The sequence below is a fragment of the Centropristis striata genome, chromosome 17 (genome assembly GCF_030273125.1).
Source record: "Centropristis striata isolate RG_2023a ecotype Rhode Island chromosome 17, C.striata_1.0, whole genome shotgun sequence".
Taxonomy (NCBI): domain Eukaryota; kingdom Metazoa; phylum Chordata; class Actinopteri; order Perciformes; family Serranidae; genus Centropristis; species Centropristis striata.
In genome coordinates this window covers 34336992-34364717 of record NC_081533.1, presented here as the reverse complement: position 1 = coordinate 34364717, position 27726 = coordinate 34336992, and the positions used below count along the sequence as shown (strand labels likewise).

Sequence of the window (27726 nt, the reverse complement as noted above, 5' to 3'; positions counted from 1 at the left end):
ATAAAAAAGACACTGAGCCTCCACTATATTCTTGCTCTGACCCTAGACTATAGATCTAGAAACTTAATTTCTTCATCTTTGATTGCCTACCCACAAAAAAACTTGGGGAAAATGGTCTAACAACTGAGAAAGATGGGCAATTTGGCCGCCATTTTGATATGCAAATGAGAAGGTCAAAAACTCAAAATTTCGCTTGGGAACCATTTTTTATTCAGCACCCTTGAAATAAGTAAAGTAGGCCGGTTCCTGACTTGTACCCATAAATGCTCCTCACTTTCACTTTTTGGACAATTCCGTCTAGACCATAATGTGCAACTGGGAGGAAACGTGAAGACAGACTCACAGACAAAACTTCCTCATTTATAATTAGTGAGTTGATGCTTCCATCAACAGTTACATGTTTCTACTTGGCTGGTCACTGCATGCTGGTGTCGGATTAGTACAACAAGAATAAACAGTCGTCCTAAAACAGGAGCAGCAGTTTTTTGTAACTTTAGTTTCTGGTTGGGGTTGTGAGCTTTGATGGCGACTTGATTGGATAACCAGAAACACGTGTTCAACTCTAGAAGGACTAGAACCCTCCAGTCATCCCTCCGTCAGTTCCACTTAATTGTTGCTAAATGTATTTGTTCGTACTTGGAGCTTGATGTACCGATAATTATCCACTGATGTGAGACTCCGTGGGGAAAAGTCTCTTTGGGCCCCATGGGATCACGTGAAGGACCCGGGAGGTGTCATTCTACCGTTTGGCCACTGTGAAGAGATCGGCTTCAAGCCGAGCTCCACTCCTGGGGGCTTGGTTAGCACGGAGCTGGAGTCAGGGCAGCCCCGCCCCGCCCCGCACAGAGAGGATGGAAGCAGCTGATTGGTCAGTTGTTCAGTTTGGGGGAGGGGGGTCACCCTCCAGAGCGTCGGAGATCATCAGGCAGAGCTGCGAGAACGACACACGCTCCTCCGGTCTCTGGAACAAAAACCACAAAGTCAGATAGATGGATGGATGGATGGATGGATGGATGGATGGATGGATAGATGGATAGATGGATAGATGGATAGATAGATAGATAGATAGATAGATAGATAGATAGATAGATAGATAGATAGATAGATGTTAAGGATGAAAACAGATTGTTTTTCACGGTTCTCACCTCGTGCCAACAGAGCGTCATGATGTCATAGATGGGGGGCGTGGCCATCTTGGGCCTGTAGAGGCGGTGACCCTTGGTGACCAGCGTGACAACCTCGTGGTTCTGACTCTGTTCGAACGGCATGCGACCCTCAGTGAAAACCTCCCACATCAGCACACCTGGAAACAGACAGCCGGTTCAATCAAAGCTTTATTCTAAAAAGTGTTTGTTTGCAGTTGATGAATGTTAATGTTGTGATGTTTATAATTCATCATGTATTGATGTTAAAGTGTGCGTACCGAAGGACCAGACGTCTGACTTGCTGCTGTATTTGCAGAAGTTGAAGACTTCAGGAGGCGACCACTTGACGGGGAACTTTGCTCCTGACGAGCTGGTGTACTGATCGTCCAACACGTATCTGCAAAACAAGCTCAACGACATCAGTTTTTCTTCTAGAGCTACACAATATAACATTTTAGCATGACGATGTGACATGCACGCAATTGGAAAAGACATTTTTGGGGACATTCATGGGGTTTCTGCAGGATGGGAGTAAAGAAACAAGGATCTAGGAGTTTCCACTAATCAGAAAAAGCATGGGGACCCCTGGCCAAGTTTCTGTACCCTTCAGTGATGTGTTCTGGGTCTTAAAAGGGGGACAGGATGGGACAGGGATCACTCATCCGGAATTGGTAAGGGACCAAGCAGTAACCTCCCGAACCTTCAGCCCGCATTTTTTTAAAAAATCTAGCGGGTTGCCCCGCCCTCCGGTCCTATCTATCTCAATACAAACTGAGACTAACTGTAAGTAACGTACATTGTTTTAGCGTTAACAGTTTATTTTTAGATACACTGGTCCTCATGCCTCCACTGTCCAAATATGGTCTCTCCTGGTTTCAAAAAACAAAAACAGTGACGTAACGCTGAACTCGATGCTTCAAACGGGCCACAAACATACAGGGGTGGTCATAGTGACTGCGTCCATTATCTATATGCAGTCTGTGGATGGGGCAGAAGTGTTATTTTTTGTTGTGCTGTGGTTCCATTTTGGAAGATGAATCCCGCTTCATTTATAATGGTTTGGGGTTGCAACCTTTTTGCTGTGTCACCATTTCTACAACCACTATGTTTATGACTAAACAAAGACCTTAAAAGATCCAACCTTTTTCATTTTGCCCTCGGACTTGCCTACAGGGTGAAAAGTCCTGACGGCTATCAACATGTAAATGTGTTGAAATGAAACTGGTACCTGGCCATGCCGAAGTCAGACACCTTCACCACCAGAGAGTCGTTCACCAGGCAGTTCCTGGCCGCCTGCAGAGTTTAGAGGAAGAAACAGAAAAACTCTTAATGAACTGAGTGCAGAGTTTCTGATACTTCTTTGTTTTGTTTTATTTTTTGGCCGTGCCCCTGAACCTGCTTCCTTCTGGCTGGATATTCTAGGCCTGTTAGCAGATATTAGCTAATGTGGTTACCATGCAAACGTGGTAAATTATTGATTGAGCAACTTTCACATCAGACCCCTGACAATACTTGGAGCCACAATAATAATCTGGTCCAGCCAAAAGAAGAGTGATGAAAGTTGATAACCTTATATGTTCACGTTTGTTAATGTTAAAACTCTAGAAAATCTTTCATCCAGCACTGAATTGAACTGTGGTTTGTTTTAGGTACACTACTGGTCAAAAGTTTTAGAACACCCCAATTTTTCCAGTTTTTTATTGAAATTCAAGCAGTTCAAGTCAAATGAACAGCTTGAAAGGGTACAAAGGTAAGTGGTGAACTGCCAGAGGTAAATAAAAAAAGGTAAGCTTAACCAAAACTGAAAAATAATGTACATTTCAGAATTATACAAGTAGGCCTTTTTCAGGGAACAAGAAATGGGTTAACAACTTAACTCTATGGAGTCTTGGGCTATTTTGTCCATTTTTTAAATTCTTTTCATGTCTTTGTAAGTCATTTTGTGTCTTTTTGTGTCTTTTTTGGTCATTTTGTGTCTTTTTTAAGTCATTTTGTGTCTTTTTTTTGGTCATTTTGTGTCTTTTTTAAGTCATTTTGTGTCTTTTGGTGTCTTTTTTGGTCATTTTGTGTCTTTTTTTGTCATTTTGTGTCTTTTTTTAGTCATTTTGTGTCATTTTGTGTCTTTTGGTGTCTTTTTTAGTCATTTTGTGTCTTTTGGTGTCTTTTTTGTCATTTTGTGTCTTTTTGTAGTCCTTTAGTCGAACATAATATGTGATTTTGAATCTTTTTTTTAACTTTCAAAACACTATCATGCTCAATAAAGAATTTTAAATGTTGCAAATGTGCATTAATTTCTGAGAACACTGAGACATTAAACTGCATAATTTTCAATTAAATTCTGGAAAAGTTGGTGTGTTCTAAAACTTTTGACCAGTAGTGTGTATCTTCCAACTAAAAGCGGCACAGTAGCAGTGGAAACCAACAACAGAATCCAGTCAGGATGAAGAAGCAGACTGGTAACCAGTTACCAGGTCCCTGTGGATGAAGCCGTTGGCCTCCAGGTGCTCCATGCCCTCGCTGACGTCCAGGCAGATGCTCAGCAGCGAGCCCAGACTGAAGCTGCCGCGCCGCTGCCGCAGGAAGTTCAGCAGGCAGCCGTGCTCCATGAACTCTGTGACGATGTAGATGGGCTTCTGCTGGCTGCACACGCCGTACAGCTGAACCAGCTTCGGGTGAGACAGTTTCCTGGATTACAGACAGAGTAGAAGAGTTCATAATGTTCAGAAACAAGTACTGAACACATCTTGAACATTTTCTTCTGGTTGTTCTACAAATTAAACTCTGGAAAACATCCACTGGAAAAAACAATGGTTACTTGTTTACTCGTTAGATCAGGGGTGGGCAATTAATGTCCCCAAGGGGCCACATGACCAATACCACGAAGGTTACGGGGGCCGGACCAAAACTCTGAACTAAATTCTGCTCAATATTAATTTAATCGCTTTATAAAATATAGTAAATTATCTGGTTTTGAGCTGCTGCTGATAGGAATACATGTTATGATAAGACTGTTAATGTGGAGTAAATCAAATATAACAGTAAAAAGTAGTAAATGCTCCAATCACTGTATCACTATTCCATTTATTTTAAACACAACTGTAAATGACCTTTAGCAAGGTTCCTATTGGTGTTTTTGTATTATATAGCTTGTTTTTCATGTTTGTACATTTTCAAGGTGTTTTACAATGTTGTGATGCTTTTATTTTGAAAAGGTGTCGTCCAGTGTAAAACGGGTGCTTTAATTTTGAAAGGTAGTGACAGGAAATAACCGGTAGAACGGATAAATGAAAAAACGAACGGTAAATAATAACGAGTGCGTAGTAATTCATATAAAGTTGATATAAAGTATGAAAAAGGCTTCTATAGTGGCTGACAGGACACAAGGTTTGTTAAAGTTTATTTTATTCTGTCATATATATTAGTGGCTATATTTGTTGTCTTAACTACAGTAAAAGTGCTTTTTAGCTCTAGTGCTAATGCTAATGTTTGCTATTTTTTTCAAAATAAAAGCACTGCTGTTATATTGATTTCTAAGCCTAGAAGCTACTGTGATAGGCTAGTGGGCTTATCATTACATTACATTACATGTCATTTAGCAGACGCTTTTGTCCACAGCGACTTACAATAAGTGATTCAACCTGAGGGTTCCAGACTTAGACCACAGGAATCAAGTAAGTACAGAACTTTAAGAGCCATCTGTAATCGCTACAGGAGTGCTTTACGTTGCTTTACTCAGCAACCTGTCCAGCTTCTGTCAAAGTAATAATTCACCCCAGAAAAAATATGAATTGCAGCATTAGTTTACAAGAACATTTTTTTCAGACATCTTGTAACTTTCACTGTCTTTTGTCCAGACTTTTGTTTGCACTGACCTGCTTCTTTTCTGCTGCATTCATTTATAACTTAGGCATTAGAAACAGAATATTTTATTTTACCTTTAAGATCTCTGAAGGCCTGAATTTAAAGTATCTGAAGTTATTGGTTGCTGGTTGATATGTGTCTGAACGTAGTAGCCACTTTTTCTGAATCCAAAATACAGAAGAGTTTGTTCAAACTCTCTGTTATTACTACGGCCGGGACTTTAATGCGTTAATTAAGATTAATTAATTACACAAAAATGAACGCGTTAAAAAAAAAAGACGCATTTTAATCGCACTTATTTTTGCACCGTGGAACGTTTCTCACTGGATGAGTTTCAGGAGGACCGATTATACTGGAGCACCAACTACCGTTGATGAGTTGAGACAACAACAAACCACAGTGAACATGAAGGAAGAAGTTGATGAGACGCTTTGGTTGGCCCCGTGGATGATGGGACATTTAGTTATTAAAAACCAATGGATGGAAGTGACCCAAAAAAGACACTTAAAAAAAAGACACAAAATTGCTAAAAAGACACAAAAAGGGCACAAAATAACTAAAAAAGACACAACACAAATGACGGAAAAAGACACAAAATGACAAAAAAAAGACAAACTGAACAAAAAAAGACATAAAATGACCAAAAAAAGACACAAAATTACCAAAAAAAGACACAAAATAACTAAAAAGACACAACAACAGACACTGATCGATAAGAGCATGGTTGTGTTGCTATGCAACAAGGAATTCACATATCACCGCAGCACATCCAGCCTCAAGTATCACCTCAATGCTAAACATATAGCAGCTAGCGTGGATGCTAATGTGGTATTCAATAGTATACTAAAAATCCATATGAAAAAAATTACTTCTCACTGTTCTCAGGTCAAATATTTATATGTGATTAAAATGCGATTAATTTCGATTAATTAATTACAAAGCCTCTAATTAATTCAATTTTTTTTTTATCGAGTCCCGGTCCCAGTTATTACCCAACAATATCATTGTCCACTGTGATTTTTGACTGTTGACCAGTACCGGTTCACCCAATACACACACTACGTTGCGTAGGGTCCCGCAAACTAATAGTGACCGTCCGCAAACTAATAGTGACCGTCCGCAAACTAATAGTGACCGTCCACAAACTAATAGTGACCGTCCACAAACTAATAGTGACCGTCCGCAAAGTAATAGTGACCGTCCGCAAAGTAATAGTGACCGTCTGCAAAGTAATAGTGACCGTCCGCAAACTAATAGTGACCGTCCACAAACTAATAGTGACCGTCCGAAAACTAATAGTGACCGTCCACAAACTAATAGTGACCATCCGCAAACTAATAGTGACCGTCCACAAACTAATAGTGACCGTCCGCAAACTAATAGTGACCGTCCGCAAAGTAATAGCGACCGTCCGCAAACTAATAGTGACCGTCCACAAACTAATAGTGACCGTCCGCAAACTAATAGTGACCGTCCGCAAACTAATAGTGACCATCCGCAAACTAATAGTGACCGTCCGTCGTGCTGCTCGTGCACGTCAGATCCCCAGTGCACGTGCATCAACCTAGCAAGGTGAAGCGGAGTTATCCCTCGGGAAATGAGAAAAGGAGAAAGAAACAGCATGAAAATGAAGTATGTGAACAGTCAGGTGAATCTCCTCTCTGGGTGGGAGAGTGGGAGAGACGGGACTAGTCCTTGTTTGACCTCCATTTACAGGGCGGTGAGCGTCTGCGTCTTGCTGGCTTCTATAATTTTAGTTGTAGTGTAGTTACAACTGCACTTATAGGATTATTGTTGCTGCAGCTCTTATTGGTCTCCACTAGATGGCAGAAGAGGTCAAAAATAGATATGAGAGACTTATTTCTGGGTATATACACTACTGGTCAAAAGTTTTAGAATGCCCCAATTTTTCCAGTTTTTTATTGAAATTCAAGCAGTTCAAGTCAAATGAACAGCTTGAAAGGGTACAAAGGTAAGTGGTGAACTGCCAGAGGTAAATAAAAAAAGGTAAGCTTAACCAAAACTGAAAAATAATGTACATTTCAGAATTATACAAGTAGGCCTTTTTCAGGGAACAAGAAATGGATTAACAACTTAACTCTATGGAGTCTTGGGCTATTTTGTCCATTTTTGAATTCTTTTCATGTCTTTGTAAGTCATTTTGTGTCTTTTTTTGGTCATTTTGTGTCTTTTTTAAGTCATTTTGTGTCTTTTGGTGTCTTTTTTTTTTGGTCATTTTGTGTCTTTTGGTGTCTTTTTAGTCATTTTGTGTCTTTTTTTGGTCATTTTGTGTCTTTTTTTGTCATTTTGTGTCTTTTCTTGTCATTTTGTGTCTTTCTTTGGTCATTTTGCGTCTTTTTTTAGTCATTTTGTGTCTTTTTTTGTCATTTTGTGTGTTAAGGTATCTTTTTTGTCATATTGTGTCATTTTTTGGTCATTTAGTGTCTTTTTTTTTTGGTCCTTTTGTGTCTTTTTTTTTGTCATTTTGTCTTTTTTTTTGTCATTTTGTGTCTTTTTTTAGTCCTTTAGTCCAACATAAAATGTGATTTTAAATTTTTTTTTTAACTTTCAAAACACTATCATGCTTAATAAAGAATTTTAAATGTTGCAAATGTGCATTAATTTCAGAGTACACTGAGACATTAAACTGCATCATTTTCAATTAAATTGTGGAAAAGTTGGTGTGTTCTAAAACTTTTGACCGGTAGTGTATGTGTTTTCCTTTTTTCCCCCTTTCTATTGTAAATCTCCTTGTTTAAATCATCTGCCAATGAGAATACTTTTTTTTGGTCTGTTTCTCTTTAACGGGATTACTGATTACAAGATTACTGGTCCGATTATTATGAAACTTGGTAGAACGGTGTAGAAAAGGCAAAAAAAAGGACTCATCAAATTTCGGTATGTGTCTGAATCACGGTACACCATAAACCCGACCTTCTCTCCTCCTCCTCCTCCTCCTTACATCATGACTTTGGCCTCCTCTATGAAGTCCTCCTCGTACATGGCTCCCTCTCTGATGGCCTTGATGGCGACTCGGTGCTGCGCCCGCCACTTGCCGAGTCTCACCAGGCCGAACTGTCCGCTGCCCAGCTCCTTCATGAAGGTCAGCTCGCTGGGGTTGATCTCCCACTTCTCTGGAGACAGAGGACAAGACAGAGGAGGGAGGTAAGAGGCTGACAGAGAGGAGTGGAACAGTTTAAGAACTGATCAGTGTTCGGACTCACCGTAGCTGAATCCGGCGGTGGACGGAGCAGACTTGTCCTGTTTGCCTACAGGATACCTCAACCTGGCAACCAGACCTGAGGCACAGACACACAGCTTGGACTGAAAGTTCTGGTTCAAGTTTTTGCCTCTTTACTGCAGCTGCTTGTTTATTTACACGACTAACACCGGGATTCCACTGGATGCGTTGCGACTCCGATCCAGACAGCGGAGTTCAGAGGACGCACGAGATCTCGCAAATTCACGCGTAATCAAGTGATATAACCGGAAGATAATCAATATCTCCTCATTAATGACTGGAGACAAATCCAGTGACTCCGTCTCAACGAGCGCTAACGAGGTCGGCCGGCTTGTTAACAAGAACCTCTTGTTAACGAGCCGGCCGACCTCGTTAGCAGCAGTTAGCTACAGTTAGCTCTGTAGCAGTACAGTGTGTATGTGCTAACAGGCTAACAGTTAGCTCTGTAGCAGTACAGTGTGTATGTGCTAACAGGCTAACAGTTAGCTCTGTAGCAGTACAGTGTGTATGTGCTAACAGGCAAACAGTTAGCTCTGTAGCAGTACAGTGTGGATGTGCTAACAGGCTAACAGTTAGCTCTGTAGCAGTACAGTGTGTATGTGCTAACAGGCTAACAGTTAGCTCTGTAGCAGTACAGTGTGTATGTGCTAACAGGCAAACAGTTAGCTCTGTAGCAGTACAGTGTGTATGTGCTAACAGGCTAACAGTTAGCTCTGTAGCAGTACAGTGTGTATGTGCTAACAGGCAAACAGTTAGCTCTGTAGCAGTACAGTGTGTATGTGCTAACAGGCTAACAGTTAGCTCTGTAGCAGTACAGTGTGTATGTGCTAACAGGCTAACAGTTAGCTCTGTAGCAGTACAGTGTGTATGTGCTAACAGGCTAACAGTTAGCTCTGTAGCAGTACAGTGTGTATGTGCTAACAGGCTAACAGTTAGCTCTGTAGCAGTACAGTGTGTATGTGCTAACAGGCAAACAGTTAGCTCTGTAGCAGTACAGTGTGTATGTGCTAACAGGCAAACAGTTAGCTCTGTAGCAGTACAGTGTGTATGTGCTAACAGGCTAACAGTTAGCTCTGTAGCAGTACAGTGTGTATGTGCTAACAGGCAAACAGTTAGCTCTGTAGCAGTACAGTGTGTATGTGCTAACAGGCTAACAGTTAGCTCTGTAGCAGTACAGTGTGTATGTGCTAACAGGCTAACAGTTAGCTCTGTAGCAGTACAGTGTGTATGTGCTAACAGGCAAACAGTTAGCTCTGTAGCAGTACAGTGTGTATGTGCTAACAGGCTAACAGTTAGCTCTGTAGCAGTACAGTGTGTATGTGCTGACAGGCTAACAGTTAGCTCTGTAGCAGTACAGTGTGTATGTGCTAACAGGCTAACAGTTAGCTCTGCAGCAGTACAGTGTGTATGTGCTAACAAGGCTAACAGTTAGCTCTGTAGCAGTACAGTGTGTATGTGCTGCTGCTGCAGGAGGTGTTCACTTAGCGATCTCTGTTTGTTTACAACAAGCACCAGTGGAATTTAGGGGTAAGTTTACTGCCAACATGGCGTGTTGTTTACCTGCTGCGTTGTGTTTGTGGTACTCGATGAGGTCGGGGATGGAGCTGAACAGGTGTTTCTCAGCCAGGTAGAACTGGGGAATCGAGCCTTGGGTCTCCTTGATGTGGTAATGTTTTATAGCTGCACCTCCCTCCCTGCAAACACACAACAACAACAACAACAACAACAACAACAATTGTTCAGTCTTTTATGACTAACACCTCTGGATTCATTTGACTCAATTCCGTTCCAGTGGCAAAAAAGGCAGATTTGAGGACGTGGAAAGAATCTTTATGACCCAGACTGCTTCTTTTGCATGTTTTAGCTAATTTAGTACAAACTAAATATACTGAACTGCACATTCTTGCAAATGGTGTTGCAGTATTTTTCCTGTTTATTAGGGACCGAGCACTAACGGTGCGAGGACCCTATTGTAATTGGTCCGTTTATTATTATTCTTTGCGTTCTCCAAAATGAATTGCCTTTTAGGGGCTTTATCATATTCAAAAACTCACCATTTTTTGAATATACATAAATCTCTGCTGAAATGTACGTATTCTAGTGGTCCCGGGAATGGGCGTGGCAAAATGACTCAACAGCGCCCCCTTGAAAGTCAAGAAAATTCAGCCCCTCGCACAGGAATGTCGTAGAGACACGAAATTTGGTACATATATGTATCATGGCAAGACGCACCAAAAAGTCTCAAGAACCCATACCCAAAAATTTACAGGAAGTCGGCCATCTTGGATTGAAAATGGCGTTTCCTACTGTTTTTGTCTATTTCCAGGTTGCATACTTTAACGAACTCCTCCTACAGATTTCACCCGATTGACTTCAAACTTGGTCAGTACCATCATAAGGCCTTTGGGATAAAAAGTTAGATTTCTCTGCTGCATGAATATAAATAAACAGTCTTATTAAGATCTGAGCTGCAGAACTCGTCACTGTGCAGACTTCTTACGACATTCTGCATGTTAACGCTGCATTGCTGCACAAAAATAGTACAAAAGGAAGTAAAAGATAAAATCTGTGCATACGTCCTATATTAGTCTCAAGTATGAATGACCTACAAAATTAAAAGCAGGAACTGCAAGGCATGAGAAATATATGAAGGAATTGTTGGGGTCTTTACCCTGCAGCAGACTTGGCGTAGAGAGACACGGTGTAGGTCCCCGCGGTGCTCGAGTCCCTCACGATGAATGCTCCTTCTTTGTCCTGCAGGGACGACACAGAAACACAAGCTGCACATCACATTTTATATTTTGTTACTGACGTGACAAAGAAAAAATATGTGGTCATTTTCTCTCATAAACCACACTGAATTATCTTGCATGTGAGATTAACCCTCTATGGTACGCATTATGATGGAGTTAAGAAAAAAATGTTTGGAGTGTTTTTTTGTCTTAAAATAGACTAAATAAACATAATTTGAAGATTTTTTTTATAATTCTTTTCTTTTAAAAAGTTTTTTGGGTTTGTTGTCTGTAGACAACATTGTACCATAACGGTGCACAAGAGAAAAAGAACATTTTTAAAAGATAAAATAATTTATAATATATATACAATATATATTTAACCCTTTGATGCACAACATGGGTAAAAAATGACTCGCATTCATTCCCCATGTTATTTATTGCTTGCTGTGTGTTTCTGTGCTTTATCTTTTGACATCAACTTATTTTATGATTGAATATTCTAAATATTCTTTAAATATCTTGTTTTTGATAACAACAGATCATTATTTTCATTTTGCTTCTCATAATTTATGAAGAAAAAAAGCTTTTGTATTATTACATAGCTAACTACTTGGCTAAGTAGCTTGCTAAGCTAACTACTTCGCCAAGAAGTTAGCTAAGTAGTTAGCTTAGCAGGCTACTTAGCTAAATACTTAGCCAAGAAGTTAGCTTAACAATCTACTTTGCTAAAAAATGGATATGGGTAATGACAAACTAATTGAGGAAAACCTGGAATACTGAATGATGACTTATTGCAAAGATATAGAACATAAAAACTCTGTCGGGTCACTTTAGACCATGTTGTGCATCAAAGGGTTAATAAACATGTGTAAAAGACTCAGTAGCTTCAACAGGGTACAATACATAAACATTTTAAATTTAAAAACATTATAAAAGGAACTTTATTAAACAGTTTCTTGTCTGAATGTTGCCTGTAGGAAACATTGAACCAACGACCCATTGAAATGAATGTCTTGAACAGTCTAAGTGTATGAAACTATATAAAAAGGAAGGTTTATTCACCTATTAGTAGGAATATTTTTTCCAGATGGAAAAGGACCAGAAAATTAAGTTTTGAGTCATTTTGGCGCAAAATGGCAAAGCTGTTTCCTTTGGAAAAGTCTGCAAAGAAGTGTTTCAATATGGCCGCCTGGAGGTCATGTGACAAATTAAAGCATTGCTATTGGTTCCCTTTACTCTTCCCTCTTTTTTAAAGTATCCCATCACTCAAAAAGATGTATTGTAGAAATTTGACAGGCCAAAAATGGGGATGTTGCCTGAGGGAAACACTGTACCATAGAGGGTTAAGTTTGGTGGAATTTTAAGCGTAATTTTAAATAGACTAATCTTTAATCTTGAGGCCACCCGAGCATTTCAAGCTTGATATTCCTTAATCAACGGCTTTGTTTTGCACTGTAAGAAGACGTGATTAAAATCCCAGAGGAACAGTTTGTAGAGGGAGACATAGAGGAATAAAAGAAAGACAGAAACAGAATATAAAAGAGTAAGAATAGTTTTACATTGAGGGAGGAAACAAAGAATCTCACCTCTTTCCTCAGCAGCTCCTCCGCTTTGTTCCTGTTGACGTGTTTACTGTACCAGCTGGAACAAACATCACAATAACAGTTATTAAACAGCTCATTATCCTGATTTTTTAAAACTGTAATTGGACGTTCTCCAGTCCAGTTTAGCTTTGAAAGGTGGAGATCTGCTGTGCAAAATGATCAATTGGCTGAACTGATTTTTGAGCAAAATACGTAATAAAATTAACGAAATTCATGTCTTGAAGAAATATGGTACAGTTGTACTTAAATCAATATGACGTGTGTGTAACTTATTGGCAGTATGAGTCAGCAGAAAGTGTCTGTGTCTTTGGATTCAACCAATAATTCACCGTTATATCAACTGTTAGAGTAGAAATGATTCACAAACTCACAGAAACTGCACCAGGTTCTCGGACGTCTTCTCTGTTACATAATTACTAGGGATGTAGCCTTCCTCGCTGCGCCAGTCAGCCACAAAAACAGAAACAAGGAAGCAGGTTAGGAAGCCAAAACACACTGTGAATCATTCATCCAGTAGTTGGAATGCTCCAGAATAACACAGCAACCATTCAGAGAAAACATGCTGCAGTGTAATACTAGTCTAGACGGAATTGTCCTAAAAGTGAAAGTGAGGAGCATTTATGGGTACAAGTCAGGAACCGGCCTACTTTACTTATTCCAAGGGTGCTGAATCCAAAAAAAAAAATGGTTCCCAAGCGAAATTTTTAGTTTTTGACCTTCTAATTTGCATATCAAAATGGCGGCCGTTGGGCATTGGACCATTTCCCCTTAGTTTTTTTGTAAGTAGGCAATCAAAGATGAGGAAATTAAGTTTCTGCATCTATAGTCTAGAGTCAGAGCAAGGATATAGTGGAGGCTCAGTGTCTTTTTTATGTATGTATATATATATATATATATATATATATATATATATATATATATATATATGCAAAATACCAACTGGAACATTTAAAAGTGATATTGATTGAATAGTTATGTTATGTTGATTATTTATGTGGTAACCACACAAATAATGCTTAATTTCACCTTAAAAGTTGGTATTTTTGGTATCAAAAGTAGAAGTACTTGTTATGTAGAATGGACCCACTCAGATTGTTTTATATATTCTCTATATAATATTGTATTATTATTATTATTATTGATGCATTTATGTACGCAGCTTTTTTGTTGTCCAATTAGGGTTGATTTAACTACTTAATATACTGTTATGAGGTGTAATTAATAAAAATGCAGAATCATCTTGACCTGAAAAATAACAAAAGCTGTCCGGTTAATGTGGTTGTTGTTGTTGTTGTTGTTATTATTTTTACAGGAAAACTTTAAATTCAATATAAAATGAAAAAATATCCTAAACACAGGTCTGGCCTATTCACTTATAGTTTAATCAGTGTTAAAGCTCCAGACGGCTCTGGTTCTGGTTCTGGTTCTGGTTCTGTTTCTGGTTCTGGTTCTGGTTCTGGTTCTCCACTCACCCGTACTTGTTGCGAGCTTTGTACCAGTTGACGTCACACCTGTCCAGGATGACGTACTCTCCTCCCTTCACCAGGCTCAGGTCGTGCGGCTCCGTGCCCGGGAAGTCGTACAGCGCCACCACCACCTCCTCGCCGTCCTCGTCGTCTTCATCACAGTCACCATCGTCATCGTCGTCGTTGGCGACGGGAGGAGGAGGAGGAGGCCGCCGCTGCAGCAGGAGGAGGAGGAGGAGCAACAACGTGTTGTGATCGATAGTTAATGTTAAATCTGTGTGTCTGTCTCGTGGATCTGTGTGTGTCTGTCTGTGTGTGTGTTCTTGTTCTTCCTACATAGTGAGGACCGGAACACGTTTTTAACCAACAGAGTGAGGACATTTTTGCAAAGTGAGGACATTTCGGCCGGTCCTCACTTCTTTAAAGGCTTTTTTTAGATTTTGTTTGATTTTGACTTTGTTTTAAGGGTTAAAGGTTACATGATAATGATAATTAACTGAAACTGTATTGTGTGGTTACAAAACTAACTAAAATTTTAGTGAAAATGTCCTTCGTTTTCATCTTTGTCAACTTTTTTCATACCTAATGAAGATGGATCAGACAAAGGAAATAAAGGCAACATTTACTGTGACCTCTTTTAATCTCCCACCCAACAAATACCCCATTACAAAAAACTACAACTAATAAAAACTAAACTAAAACTAGCAAACTCACTCTAAAAACTCATTAAAACTAACTGGATTTGAAAACAAAAATTCACAACAAAATGAAAACTAAAACTGATGAAAAATTCAAAACTATTACAACTTCCTAGGGAATTCACTGTTACAATGAGGGCCCTCACAAAGATAGAAGTACAAGAATGTGTGTGTGTGTGTGTGTGTGTGTGTGTCTGTGTCTGTGTGTGTGTGTGTGTGTGTGTGTGTGTGTGTGTGTGTGTGTGTGTGTGTGTGTGTGTGTGTGTGTTACCTTCTGCTCCTCTCCAGGGATCGGGGGTAAAGGTTTTCTGGAAACTAGACAAGAGGAACAGAAACTTTAAAACCAAGCAGAAAGTTTGAGCGCCATGTCTGCTAATTATTCACTGAAAATCTGTTTACACAGAGCAGAGAGGAGAGGACAGGAGAGGCTGTTTACACAGAGCTGAGAGGAGAGGACAGGAGAGGCTGTTTACACAGAGCTGAGAGGAGAGGACAGGAGAGGCTGTTTACACAGAGCAGAGAGGAGAGGACAGGAGAGGCTGTTTACACAGAGCAGAGAGGAGAGGACAGGAGAGGCTGTTTACACAGAGCAGAGAGGAGAGGACAGGAGAGGCTGTTTACACAGAGCAGAGAGGAGAGGACAGGAGAGGCTGTTTACACAGAGCAGAGAGGAGAGGACAGGAGAGGCTGTTTACACAGAGCTGAGAGGAGAGGACAGGAGAGGCTGTTTACACAGAGCTGAGAGGAGAGGACAGGAGAGGCTGTTTACACAGAGCAGAGAGGAGAGGACAGGAGAGGCTGTTTACACAGAGCTGAGATGCCACTTGTGGACACTTGGAAAAGTGCTTGTATATACATTTCATTTTTTCAAATTTTAACATTATATTTTATATTTTTTTAGAAATTCAACTGATTTCTGTCATTCTAACTATGTTATTCTGCACAAAGACATGTTGGAGTTGTTCCCACTTCTAGCCATAATTGTGCTGATTCAACAGAGCTGCAGGACTTAGAGATTTATAGAGATTTATAGAGATTTATAGAGATTTATAGAGATTTTTTACACTCAAAAAAAGCAAACTGGGTGTCTGTTACCTTCTCCTTAGTCTAACATGTAGCTTCTACTAAATAAAATGATGTTTTGTGGTTGAACAGTTTTAAAACATGTAGTTTTAGCATAAAATGCAACACTTTAAAATTCACTAGAATACTTTATGTTAAAACAACCTAATTAAATTGCTGAATATAATACTCTTTAAAAAATATTTATTTCCTGAATAATTCCTATTATGTTCATTTTCATATGATAAAGGTAATCTTTTAGGCTAAACCACTTCAACCTAACTTTGTTTTGTTGGCTCATCACAATTAATTCATGTACTGCACTATTTTAAAAAGTAGTTGTAACTACCCTATTAAATAAAGTAACTCTTAATAATGTCATACACGTTTAAATGGCCCAAGAAAATGATGTTCGTATGTTACAATTACCCTTACAAATCTAGTTGGACTGACCCCTGGTAATTAATAACAGTAACGCAAATACATCATGTTGACCCAACATATTTACATTTTGTTCACTCAACAAAACGGTTTCTCGCTAAATTAAAGAATTTTATTTAGGTGGAAATTATTTCCATAATTTTATTTGGTTCTGGGAACAAGTGAGTGTATATTCCAGTGAAACACGAGGACACTTGAGAGAACTTGTCAGACTTGTCTTTGTGTTTCCTGCAGCAGAAACCCTCTGAGCTCCTACATGCAGCTGAGTGACAGTCAGACTTTTCTTACTGTCTCCAAACAGGTTGTACTCCTCACAGCCCAGAGCCTGTTTATCCGCCTGGCGACAGCAGAGCCAGGCTCCTTCCTGCCAGAACTGAGGGTGGAACTTGGTGACGATGACGGGGTTGTCTTTGATCTCTGCACACAGAAACACGCTGCGGTTAAAGGGTTCAGCGTGAGAATGACTGGCTGCATTTCCAAGTAATAATTTCCTCATTTTCCTCTTTAACAGCCAGAGACATTTAAAGAATCTTCCTTTGTGTTTATGTAAACACCAGCTATCATAACAAAAGATTATCTTACCTAGAGTCTGAAGCTGCAATGATAAGTTGACTCACCCAAAAAATAATCGGCAACTATTTTGATAATCTATTAAACGCTGTAATAATAATTTTTCATGCAAAAATGGCAGAAAATGCTGTTTTCAGCCTCTCAAATATGCTTTTCCTCTCTTTTTTTTACACTATATTAAACTGGATATCTTGGTTTTTAGACAAAACACCTCATTTAACCCATTAAAGCCTGGAAAGCAGATATGTCGTTCTGTAGTATTTGTAGTTTTTTCCACCTATTTTCAGCCTCTTGGACAATTAAATGCATCAGAATACATGTGGGAGTGTTGCAATGCAACATGAGACTTTTCCAGAACTTTGAAATCATCACCAAAAAAAGACATAAAATGACCAAAAAGGACACACAATTTCCAAAAAAAGACACAAATTATTAAAAAAAAAAACCCACAGAATTACCCAAAAAAGACACAAAATTACCAAAAAAAGACACAAAATTACCAAAAAAAGACACAAAATTACCAAAAAAGACACAGAATTACCAAATAAAGACACAAAATTAACAAAAAAAGACACAAAATTAACAAAAAAGACACAAAATTATTAAAAAAGACACAGAATTACCAAAAAAAGACAGATACAATTACTAACAAAACTTCAGGTTTTAGGAGCTTATTTTAAAATCGGCCAAAGGTTTTGCAGGCATTTTTTCCAGGCTTTTTAGGCCTAAATGGGTTAAAAACATCACCTTCGGCTATTTTCTAACATTTAAGGTGAGACTCCACATGCAAGTTTTGGACTATATATGTGTCTTCTTATATAGAATAGTCATGCAGGTAATAGTGGAAAGATCCAAAACAAACATTTCACCGTATATTTTACTATATTTTGTAGATTTCTCCTAAATTCACGAAATGTTACAGCACAATATTATGTGTTTTACATGTTCTATATTGTTGTTGCTGTAAATTAGAGTCAGTATTTTGTCTTCTTAAACTCATTTCCATTCAGAATGTATAAAAACCTCTAAAGGCCGTTTTCTCAAAATTAGTTTATTCTCAAAAAGAAAGTATTTTTCTATGATTTCTAACAGATTAATTTGTGGTCATTAGTAATAGACATCAGAGATAAATACATTGTTGGGAAGTGTAAGTTATAATAAATCTAAATTGTGCTATGGGATTTGTAAGTTTAATTACATTTTGGACACAAATAGTTATTTTTGCATAAATGTGTACACTGTAAAAAAAGATAAACAAAAGCTACTCAATAAAATTTGAGGCAACAGATTGCAGGCAATATTATTAATTAAATCTAACTACGTTACAAGTTGAGTTAATAACAACTAAACAGGAAGTACCTGTCATTTAAAAACAGACTAATTCTATTGTGTTGGATTCATTCAAAATTCTCCTGATTTATAAATTACATACACATAAAGATTATATTTAATGTGATCAAAATAAGTAGATTCTATCTCAAACATTTTTATATTAAAGTTACTTAAACAACTGCCTCAAAATCAAGGACGCATTTATATTTAATACATTTGATCAAATACAGTACAGGCCAAAAGTTTGGACACACCTTCTCATTCAATGCGTTTCCTTTATTTTCATGACTATTTACATTGTAAATTCATCAAAACTATGAATGAACACTTATGGAATTATGTACTTAACAAAAAAAGTGTGAAATAACTGAAAACATGTCTTGTATTTTAGATTCCTCAAAGTAACCACCCTTTGCTTACTAGAATATAAGACATGTTTTCAGTTATTTCACACTTTTTTGTTAAGTACATAATTCCACATGTGTTCATTCATAGTTCTGATGAATCTACAATGTAAATAGTCATGAAAATAAAGGAAACGCATTGAATGAGAAGGTGTGTCCAAACTTTTGGCCTGTACTGTACATTAAGTAAAATGAAATGACTACAGAACAGCACTAGTTTTATGAAATCATTTACTAGGCTTCATTATTTCTGTTGTAACATTAAAACGTGCTGTGAAGAGAGTAAAGCATGTTGAGTCTCAGCTCACATGACCTGGTTTCTCTGCTCTGACCACCGAGTCGCAGGTGGAACATCACAAACTAATGGTGGGATGTTATTTAGCAGTGGGGGCTGCTGGGAACTGTTGCCCCATGTGTGAAAGCCAGTTTCAGATGTGTGGTTTAAAGGTGTGAACAACATCTCTGCAGCAGCTCAAACTACAACCAGCGAGTGAGAGCTGTCACCTTACCATGCTCCTCTGCTTTTTACTTTTAGTGAACTTTTAGTGAATTCAGGAGAAATCCTCAAAATATAGAAAAATATTCACCAAAATGTTTGTTTTGGATCGTTCCACTATTCTGAAAGCAAACCAAAAAATAGCCCAAAACCTCAAAAATTGACCAGTGCATGAAAAATATCATATATAGTGAGGAATAAAACTGGTCAGTAAGTGGAGCTGAAGTTGAGATTTATGATTTTTATTTTATTTTTTTATTTTTTATTTTTTTATTTTTTTTTATTTTACTTTTTTATCACTGTGTTTTATTCTATTGTTATATGGACCGCCCCTGTGTCCAAAATAAAGTGTTGATTGATATGAGGGAAAAAATTGTAAAATTTTGAGGCAGCCTTTAAAGGTTTTCATACATTCTGAATGACTATTTGAAGGTTTAGACTATGGTCATAAAAAAACGCTAACTTTTAGTGAATTCAGGAGAAATCCTCAAAATATAGAAAAATATTCACCAAAATGTTTGTTTTGGATCGTTCCACTATTCTGAAAGCAAACCAAAAAATAGCCCAAAACCTCAAAAATTGACCAGTGCATGAAAAAAACAAGTTTTTGCCTGTGGTGTCTCAACTTAATGTGAATATTCTCCATAAAAATTATGCAAAAGTATCCATTAGCAGCTCCTGTTTGTAATGTATCACTGGATGTACAGAAGACTCAAACAGCAGCTCAAACTACAACCTTATCTACCACGTTACCTATAACAAGTATCTATATAACAGAGAGAGACTGACCTTCTTTGAGGCTCTGGACCCAGAGACTCCTGCTGTCGTGACTCGGAGCGAAGACGTACAGAGTGTTTGTGTCGTACACCACCTGGACAGAAGACCACAGACGGGTTAAATACTGGAATGCATTCATTTGTGTGTGCAGTTTAAAAAGACTTTGTGTTTCTTTGAATGGCAGTGCGAATGAATTACTTGCACTCGTTTTAATTCTTTAAATTGATCCAAACTCCACTCAGAAAACAAGCATTTTAAAAGTTGCCTGCTTGTCATCTCGCAGACAGATCTTTAAAAAAACATGAAGGCTTTTTACACATCAGCATCATGTTGTAGTTATTTCTGCATACTTTTGATCCGTTTATTGGCATTTAATCACATGAAAATTTTGTTTAATTTAGGTTTATGCTGCTTTGGTTGCAGCAGTCATCCAGACACAGCAGTAAAGTGTGTGTGTGTGTGTGTGTGTGTGTGTGTGTGTTTGCTTTGTGTTTTCTTTCAATTGTTGGGAAATGATGACGCACAATTACATACAAAGTCAATGCAAAAACAAGAAAAGGTGCAAATCCATGCCGGGCGACACAAATACAGTATTCGCATGAGCCAAACTCCATTCAGAAAAAAAGCATATTCAAAGGTGTTTTCTTGTCATCTTGCAAACAAAACTTAAAAAACATGACTTCAGACTTTTTACGCATCATGTTGTAGTTATTTCTGCATCATTTTGATCCATTTATTGACATTTAATCACAGGAAAATTTTGTTTAATTTAGGTTTATGCTGCTTAGGTTGAGGTAGTCATCCAGACAATCTGGAACGTGTCTGTGATTCCTACAACAGGTACAAAGCAGCAGCAGTAAACTATTTAACAAATGCTAAAGTGCAAGTGTGTGTCTGCCAGGCCTGGAATTTCGTCATTTTAGTAAGTAAGTAAGTAGGTAATTTTAGGGGCAAGGCCACTTGGCCTTTGGTGTTGTCAATTTTTTTAGGGCAAAAAGTCCAAAAGCCAGGACACCAAGGCCATGAAATAAAACAATGGTTTTTAGTCCACGTTCATATTGAAACTAATTGAAGGACGTAGTAATGACGCTTCTTAGGAAGATTGGAGTCTCAGTCGAAACTGTAGAGCAGGTAAAGAAACATCTCCTTGTAAAGTAAAATGCATCAATCTTTTGCACTTTGATAGCTAAATGAGAGCAAACACCTCACAGAACATTTTTCACATTCAGGAGATACTGTATAATAGAATCTTTGTTATCCTATACTGTGTCATTTTTGGGATTTTTTTCCCATTTCCAAAGCCCAAATTTTGTGATTCTAATGCCAAAATTCTATCATATACACTGATCTTAATGATTGCATATTTTAAGAACTATTTTAAAGGACAATAAGGGTTCTTGTATATTTTATTTAAGGCATCTTATTTTGACAGTCTTCTTGTTAATTCGTTGGTAGATTTTGTTAACACATTGCGCTCTTATTTTGAAAGCTGCATGCGTTTAGCGACAGGAAGTTATTCAGAACAGTAAGTTACAGTTTAGTGTGATTAAAACAACTTTAACTGTTAGCTAGCGTTAGCTCGCGGACTTGTTACACATCGGCATCACATTGTAGTTCTTTCTGCATACCTTTGTATACTTTTTCTGCAATAAATACTTGTGGTGTGTTTGTACCTGAAAGGGGTATTTGTTCTGGCAGGGGATGATTCCTCCTCCGGTCTTCACGATCTCCACACATCTGATGCGTCTCAGCTCGATGCAGCCTCTCCTGAACTTCTTCTGTTGACGGAAATGAGCAGATTTTTATCAATATTTGCTCTTTTTAATATAAGGCAGCTACTAAACATGGAAAAAAAACTGATCTCATGTTGTTGAATCAGGTTTTATTTAGCTGTTTTCCGGTTTAAGGTTTTAAAATCTTGTAAACGAATTATGCAGTTTAATGTCTCAGTGTACTCTGAAATTAATGCACATTTGCAACATTTAAAATTCTTTATTGAGCATGATAGTGTTTTGAAAGTAAAAGAAAGATTCGAAATCACATTTTATGTTGGACTAAAGGACTAAAAAAAGACACAAAATGACAAAAAAAGACACCAAAAGAGACAAAATGACTAAAAAAGACACAAAATGACAAAAGAAGACACCAAAAGACACAAAATGACTAAAAAAAGTCACAAAATGACCAAAAAAGACACCAAAAGACACAAAATGACAAAAAAAAGACACAAAATGACAAAAAAAGACACAAAATGACCAAAAAAAGACACAAAAAGGCACAAAATGACAAAAAAAGACACAAAATGACCAAAAAGACACAAAATGACACCAAAAGACACAAAATGACAAAAAAAGACACAAAATGACAAAAAAAGACACAAAATGACCAAAAAAAGACACAAAAAGGCACAAAATGACAAAAAAAGACACAAAATGACTAAAAAAGACACAAAATGACTAAAAAAAGACACAAAATGACCAAAAAAAGACACAAAATGACTTAGAAAGACATGAAAAGAATTAAAAAATGGACAAAATAGCCCAAGACTCCATAGAGTTAAGTTGTTAACCCATTTCTTGTTCCCTGAAAAAGGCCTACTTGTATAATTCTGAAATGTACATTATTTTCCAGTTTTGGTTAACCTTACCTTTTTTTATTTACCTCTGGCAGTTCACCACTTACCTTTGGACCCTTTCAAGCTGTTCATTTGACTTGAACTGCTTGAATTTCAATAAAAAACTGGAAAAATTGGGGTGTTCTAAAACTTTTGACCGGTAGTGTATATATATTTTTTTAATAAAAAAAATTAAATCTTCTATTTCATAATGAGAAAACCAACAATAAGTTCCTCACCTCGGCTCGGCCGTCGTAGTAGGTGAGGCGGCTCCTGGTGAGGACGAAGAGTCGCTCCTTGTAGTTGAGCGGCGACGTCCTCTTCTTCTGCTGCGAACGCTTGATGAGCGTCTCCTCCAATAGCAGCTCCGCACTCATCCTGGCCCCGCCCCCTCGCCCTCAGCCCATTGGTGGATTGGTTCAGACTGCGGTAATAATAATAATAATCAGCTCTTAGTCGGCTTTAACAGCTGTAGACATGCAGTAATAATAATTAAGTGTTTTCTCTGTTTAACAAACAGTTGCACATAAATAACAACCTGCATTGTGTATTTATCCTGTGAACTGTGTCCTGCTCAGGGACACGGGATTGCCTTTATATTATATTATTATTTTATTAGCCTATTATTTGCATCTGTATAAATTCATTATTTAATATCCCAGAACATGATTGTGTCCGCTGAACCAATATTTTATTAGGTTAGATGATGAAGGATAATAATAATAACTAGTAAATTTCCTCTGGGGAAATTCTGAAAGGGCCACGGGGGCTACTGCCGGTGTGTGTACACTATGATGAGACTCTTCAGAGATTTCAAACAATTAATACTAGTAATGTTATGATACTATATAATATACAAGGAGCACACCTACAACAAGCATTCCTTTACAAGTATTTATTTATACACACACACATTTTGAGCTTAAAATGTGTGTGTGTGTGTGTGTGTGTGTGTGTGAGAAACATGTGTATCTGGAGGAGCGTCCTGAGTTCTTCCTGAACGTCTACATATGTTTTTTTTAAGAAAAATGAAAAAATAGCTTTGTTAGAGCGATCTAAAAAAACTGTTCCTTCTCCCTTTTTCAGAAATCTCCCTGCGTTTTTAACATGGGAGCCAATGAGGCTGTTGGTGGTGTTGGTGGATCATCTGTGCGTCCTACGCCCAAACTATAACTCTGACAGCTTTACCAGAGGATTGTGAGGGAGAAGACTAATTTTCCTACGTTTCTATGTATAAATTATTTCTGTAGAGTGGAATTTGCAGCCTGGAGCGCAGTTTTCAAATTTATTTTTTGACAGTTTTTTCTCTCCCTCTACACTCTGGTGATGATGTCACACACTGTGACACGAACATTCCGTGCAATACACACCCATTATAATCTCAGAATTTCTCCAAAAATGATCATGGTCATTGAACAGGGATTGATAAAAAACTATATGACCTATCGAAACGTGGATTAATACACCAATACACAAGACTTGTGTCTACTGTTTAAAGTTTAAATGGAGTCTCTAGGTGAAATTATGCCGGAGAAGTAGACGTTTAAAAATCTCCAATTATTGTTATTTTTTGCTCATTTTTTGTCGGCCGTCCCATTCACTTTGATGCAAAATTTTGGGGGAAATAACAGATCATGAAAGGGAAAAAGCTTCTAGAATGATTTTTCTTAACATTATTATAAATGTAGAAAGATGTTTGTGGTCTTTTTGTTGTTTAGAGCAACAATAAAACAGATTTCTAACTCCATGGCGAATCAGAGGATAAATAAAATATAAAACTTGTGAGTGACACAAATAAAACAATAAAATATCTACAAAAATATTAACCGTAGAATCAAATCAAATCGAATCGTTCTCGTATCGATTCATATCAAATCGGTTTGTAATAAAAGCATTTTTTTTTTTAATCGCATCGTAACCTGTTTCTGCAGGAATTTTGCAGTGAAAAAAAGTTGGTTTTTTTCATTTAACATGAAGGTAAGTGCCAGAATTTTTACCGTTTTTTTTTTTTTTTTACAATTTCTTTTCAAAAACAAATCACCATTAAATTTAAAGTTCGACTGTCAGAAAACAAATTTGCATACATTTGACAAGATATTTTGTGAATGATTTTACACTGAATTCACTGTCATTTAACATTCAACACCATCAAGTAATTTAACAATACTGTAAAAAAAAAAAAAAAAATCTATAATGTCCCAAATATATTCATTTACAAATTTCAACTTTTTTCTGGTTAATATTTGTAATAAAAATAAGTTCCCCTTTTTTTAAAACGATGATGCATTCCGCAACGTAAACAAATTCATGTATAACCCAAAATGATCCTGCAAGAATGGACTTTTATTATGAAAAGGTCCAAACAGGAGTTAAAAAAAAAAGGTTTTTACTTGTTTTCTGTACAAATCTGAGGAGGTATTTTACTCAAGTAATTCAATATTTTGCTCTTATAGTGTATTTTTTTCTCCTTAAATATATAGTAGCTACATTTAACTCCAATTTGCAGATTCAGATCATTAACACAAAATATAAAAAGCTAATAAATCAAAATATAGACCTTTTACAGCCAAGATGTGTCTGGATGACGGAGATAAGTTACTATACAATATGAATATGTCTTTTATTGGTCATTTTGTGTCTTTTTTAGGTCATTTTGTGTCTTTTTTAGTCATTTTCTGTCTTTTGGTGTCTTTTTTTGGTCATTTTGTGTCTTTTTTTGGTCATTTTGTGTCTTTTTTTAGTCATTTTGTGTCTTTTGGTGTCTTTTTTTGGTCATTTTGTGTCTTTTTTTGGTCATTTTGTGTCTTTTTTTAGTCATTTTGTGTCTTTTTTTGGTCATTTTGTGTCTTTTTTTAGTCATTTTGTGTCTTTTGGTGTCTTTTTTTGTCATTTTGTGTCTTTTTTTAGTCATTTTGTGTCTTTTGGTGTCTTTTTTTGGTCATTTTGTGTCTTTTTTTAGTCATTTTGTGTCTTTTGGTGTCTTTTTTGAGTCATTTTGTGTCTTTTTTGGGTCATTTTGTGTCTTTTTTTAGTCATTTTGTGTCTTTTTTTGGTCATTTTGTGTCTTTTTTTAGTCATTTTGTGTCTTTTGGTGTCTTTTTTTGTCATTTTGTGTCTTTTTTAGGTAATTTTGTGTCTTTTTTTGGTCATTTTGTGTTTCAAAAATAAACTGACTTTGCCGTGATTTTCAATAAATATATTGCAATAAATTGATGCAGAATTAACTACAATATATTGTCAATATGTAAAAAGTCTGAATTAACACTTACTGTCAGGTCTGTCAGCAAAACGGCAAGCAAACAACTTTTAAAATGTTTTTAAAATGTAACGAAGTTCTCTTTTCATCTAATAAAGTAATTACAATGAGCTTCAGATTTAACAGCTGCAACATCAAAGCAATGAACACATCAATGCATTATTAATTATAACAATAATATTATGAATATTAATATTTTGGGTACTTTTAGTATAGTTGGTTGTAAATATTTATGTAGTTACACTTGGGATTTTTAATGTAACAAAAATAAACAGACTTTGCCGTGATTTAATTGTAGTAGACGGAAAATAGACTAAAAAAACAAGACATTTTATATATATATATTTTTTAATAATAGTAGACTATGGCCTGCAGGGTATAGTAATAGCCTGAACTTTACTTTACTGCAACCAACATCAAATATATATTTGTTAAATTGTAAAGATCACAACAAAAATGATGATGAATGTAATGTTTTTGAACATTATATAAATAACTAAACAGTACTTTTACTTTATAATTTCTGATTTAAAACACTTTTATTGCTCCGGTTACTTAATATTTTTAATGCATGACTTTTACTTATAACAGAGTATTTGTACACTGTAGTATTACAACTTAAATAACATATATGAGCAATGGTGGAAAGTAACTAAGTACATGTACTTAAGTACTGTACTTAAGTACAATTTTGAGGTACTTGTACTTTACTTGAGTGTTTCAATTTTCTGTAAATGTATACTTCTACTCCACTACATTTAGCTGACAGCTTTAGTTACTTTTCAGGTCGAGATTCAACATAAAACATATGATCAATTTAAGGTGATTAGACTTTTTTTTGTCATTTTGCATCTTTTTTTGTCATTTTGTGTCATTTTTTTAAGTCATTTTGTGTCTTTTTTTAAGTCATTTTGTGTCTTTTTTTAAAGTCATTTTGTGTCTTTTTTTGGTCGTTTTGTGTCTTTTTTTTAAAGTCATTTTGTGTCTTTTTTTAAAGTCGTTTTGTGTCTTTTTTTGGTCATTTTGTGTCTTTTTTTAAGTCATTTTGTGTCTTTTTTTAAGTCATTTTGTGTCTTTTTTTGGTCATTTTGTGTCTTTTATATATACAGTATATTAAGTAATTAAATGAGCCATATCTTTACAAAATTAAAACCCTGCTTACATAAAATCATCAATAAAAATTAAGTAATAAGGTATTTAGAATATATAAAACAATCTGAGTGGGTCCATTCGGCATAACGAGTACTTTTACTTTTGATACTTTAAGTACATTTTGATGCTGATACTTTTGTACTTTTACTTCAGTAAGTTTTGAATGCAGGACTTTTACTTGTAGTGGAGTAATTTCACAGTGTTTTATTAGTACTTTTACTTAAGTACGGGATTTGAATACTTCTTCCACCACTGCATCTGAGCTAGTAATTGTCATTTTTACCGTGAGGTGTTTGTGTTTTCCGACTGCACTTGAATGCAGCAGAAGGAAGCGAAAAGCATGCCGTGTATACACACACCTGCTCACAGGTGCTTTAAGTTCAGCTTCAGCTCAATAAAAATGACCAAAAACACATTAATACACACAAATATAACCAGAGGATTCAATAATACATTGTTAAATATGTCAGTATGAGTTACATCATGTTTTTACGGTATGCACTGCTGTTTATTTCTCCTCCTGAGTCAATAAAAGGCGCATTAATGTATTAATATAACTTGTACTTTGCATTAAAATAATACTGATAATGTTAATTAAAGCAGGTTATGAGAGACTTGAGTCGCTGTGAGGTCAAACTGTGTGACGTGGTCGCGGGTTTGTCGCCGCAACAGTTTGCGCAACAACACAAACTTTAAATTTATTGAAATAAAAAACTTTAATTCATGAATAAAACAGAGTTTTTCTCACCTTCTCTCGTCATTTCCCGGGTTTTATCAGTCCGTGAGAGCTCGTTAGTGTCCCATGTCGCTGAGAACCAGAGGAGGGATTCAGGAAATGAAGCGAGATGAAGGGGCGGACACACACACACACA

At 36.8% G+C, this 27726-nt stretch overlaps 1 protein-coding gene across 1 annotated transcript; it reads right to left on the bottom strand.

The window, feature by feature from the left end:
* Window positions 1-228: 228 nt before the first annotated feature.
* On the bottom strand, window positions 229-27726 carry tec (tec protein tyrosine kinase). Its single transcript, XM_059355427.1, has 18 exons — window positions 27603-27726; window positions 22686-22870; window positions 21506-21610; window positions 19845-19926; window positions 16542-16670; window positions 15022-15065; window positions 14059-14267; window positions 12958-13023; window positions 12569-12623; window positions 10919-11001; window positions 9808-9941; window positions 8231-8305; window positions 7969-8140; window positions 3614-3830; window positions 2374-2438; window positions 1424-1542; window positions 1146-1303; window positions 229-961 (listed from the first exon to the last, which is right to left on the bottom strand). Exons 2-18 carry the CDS (start codon window positions 22821-22823, stop codon window positions 878-880), a joined length of 1935 nt encoding a protein of 644 aa, XP_059211410.1. The 5' UTR covers window positions 22824-22870; window positions 27603-27726; the 3' UTR covers window positions 229-877.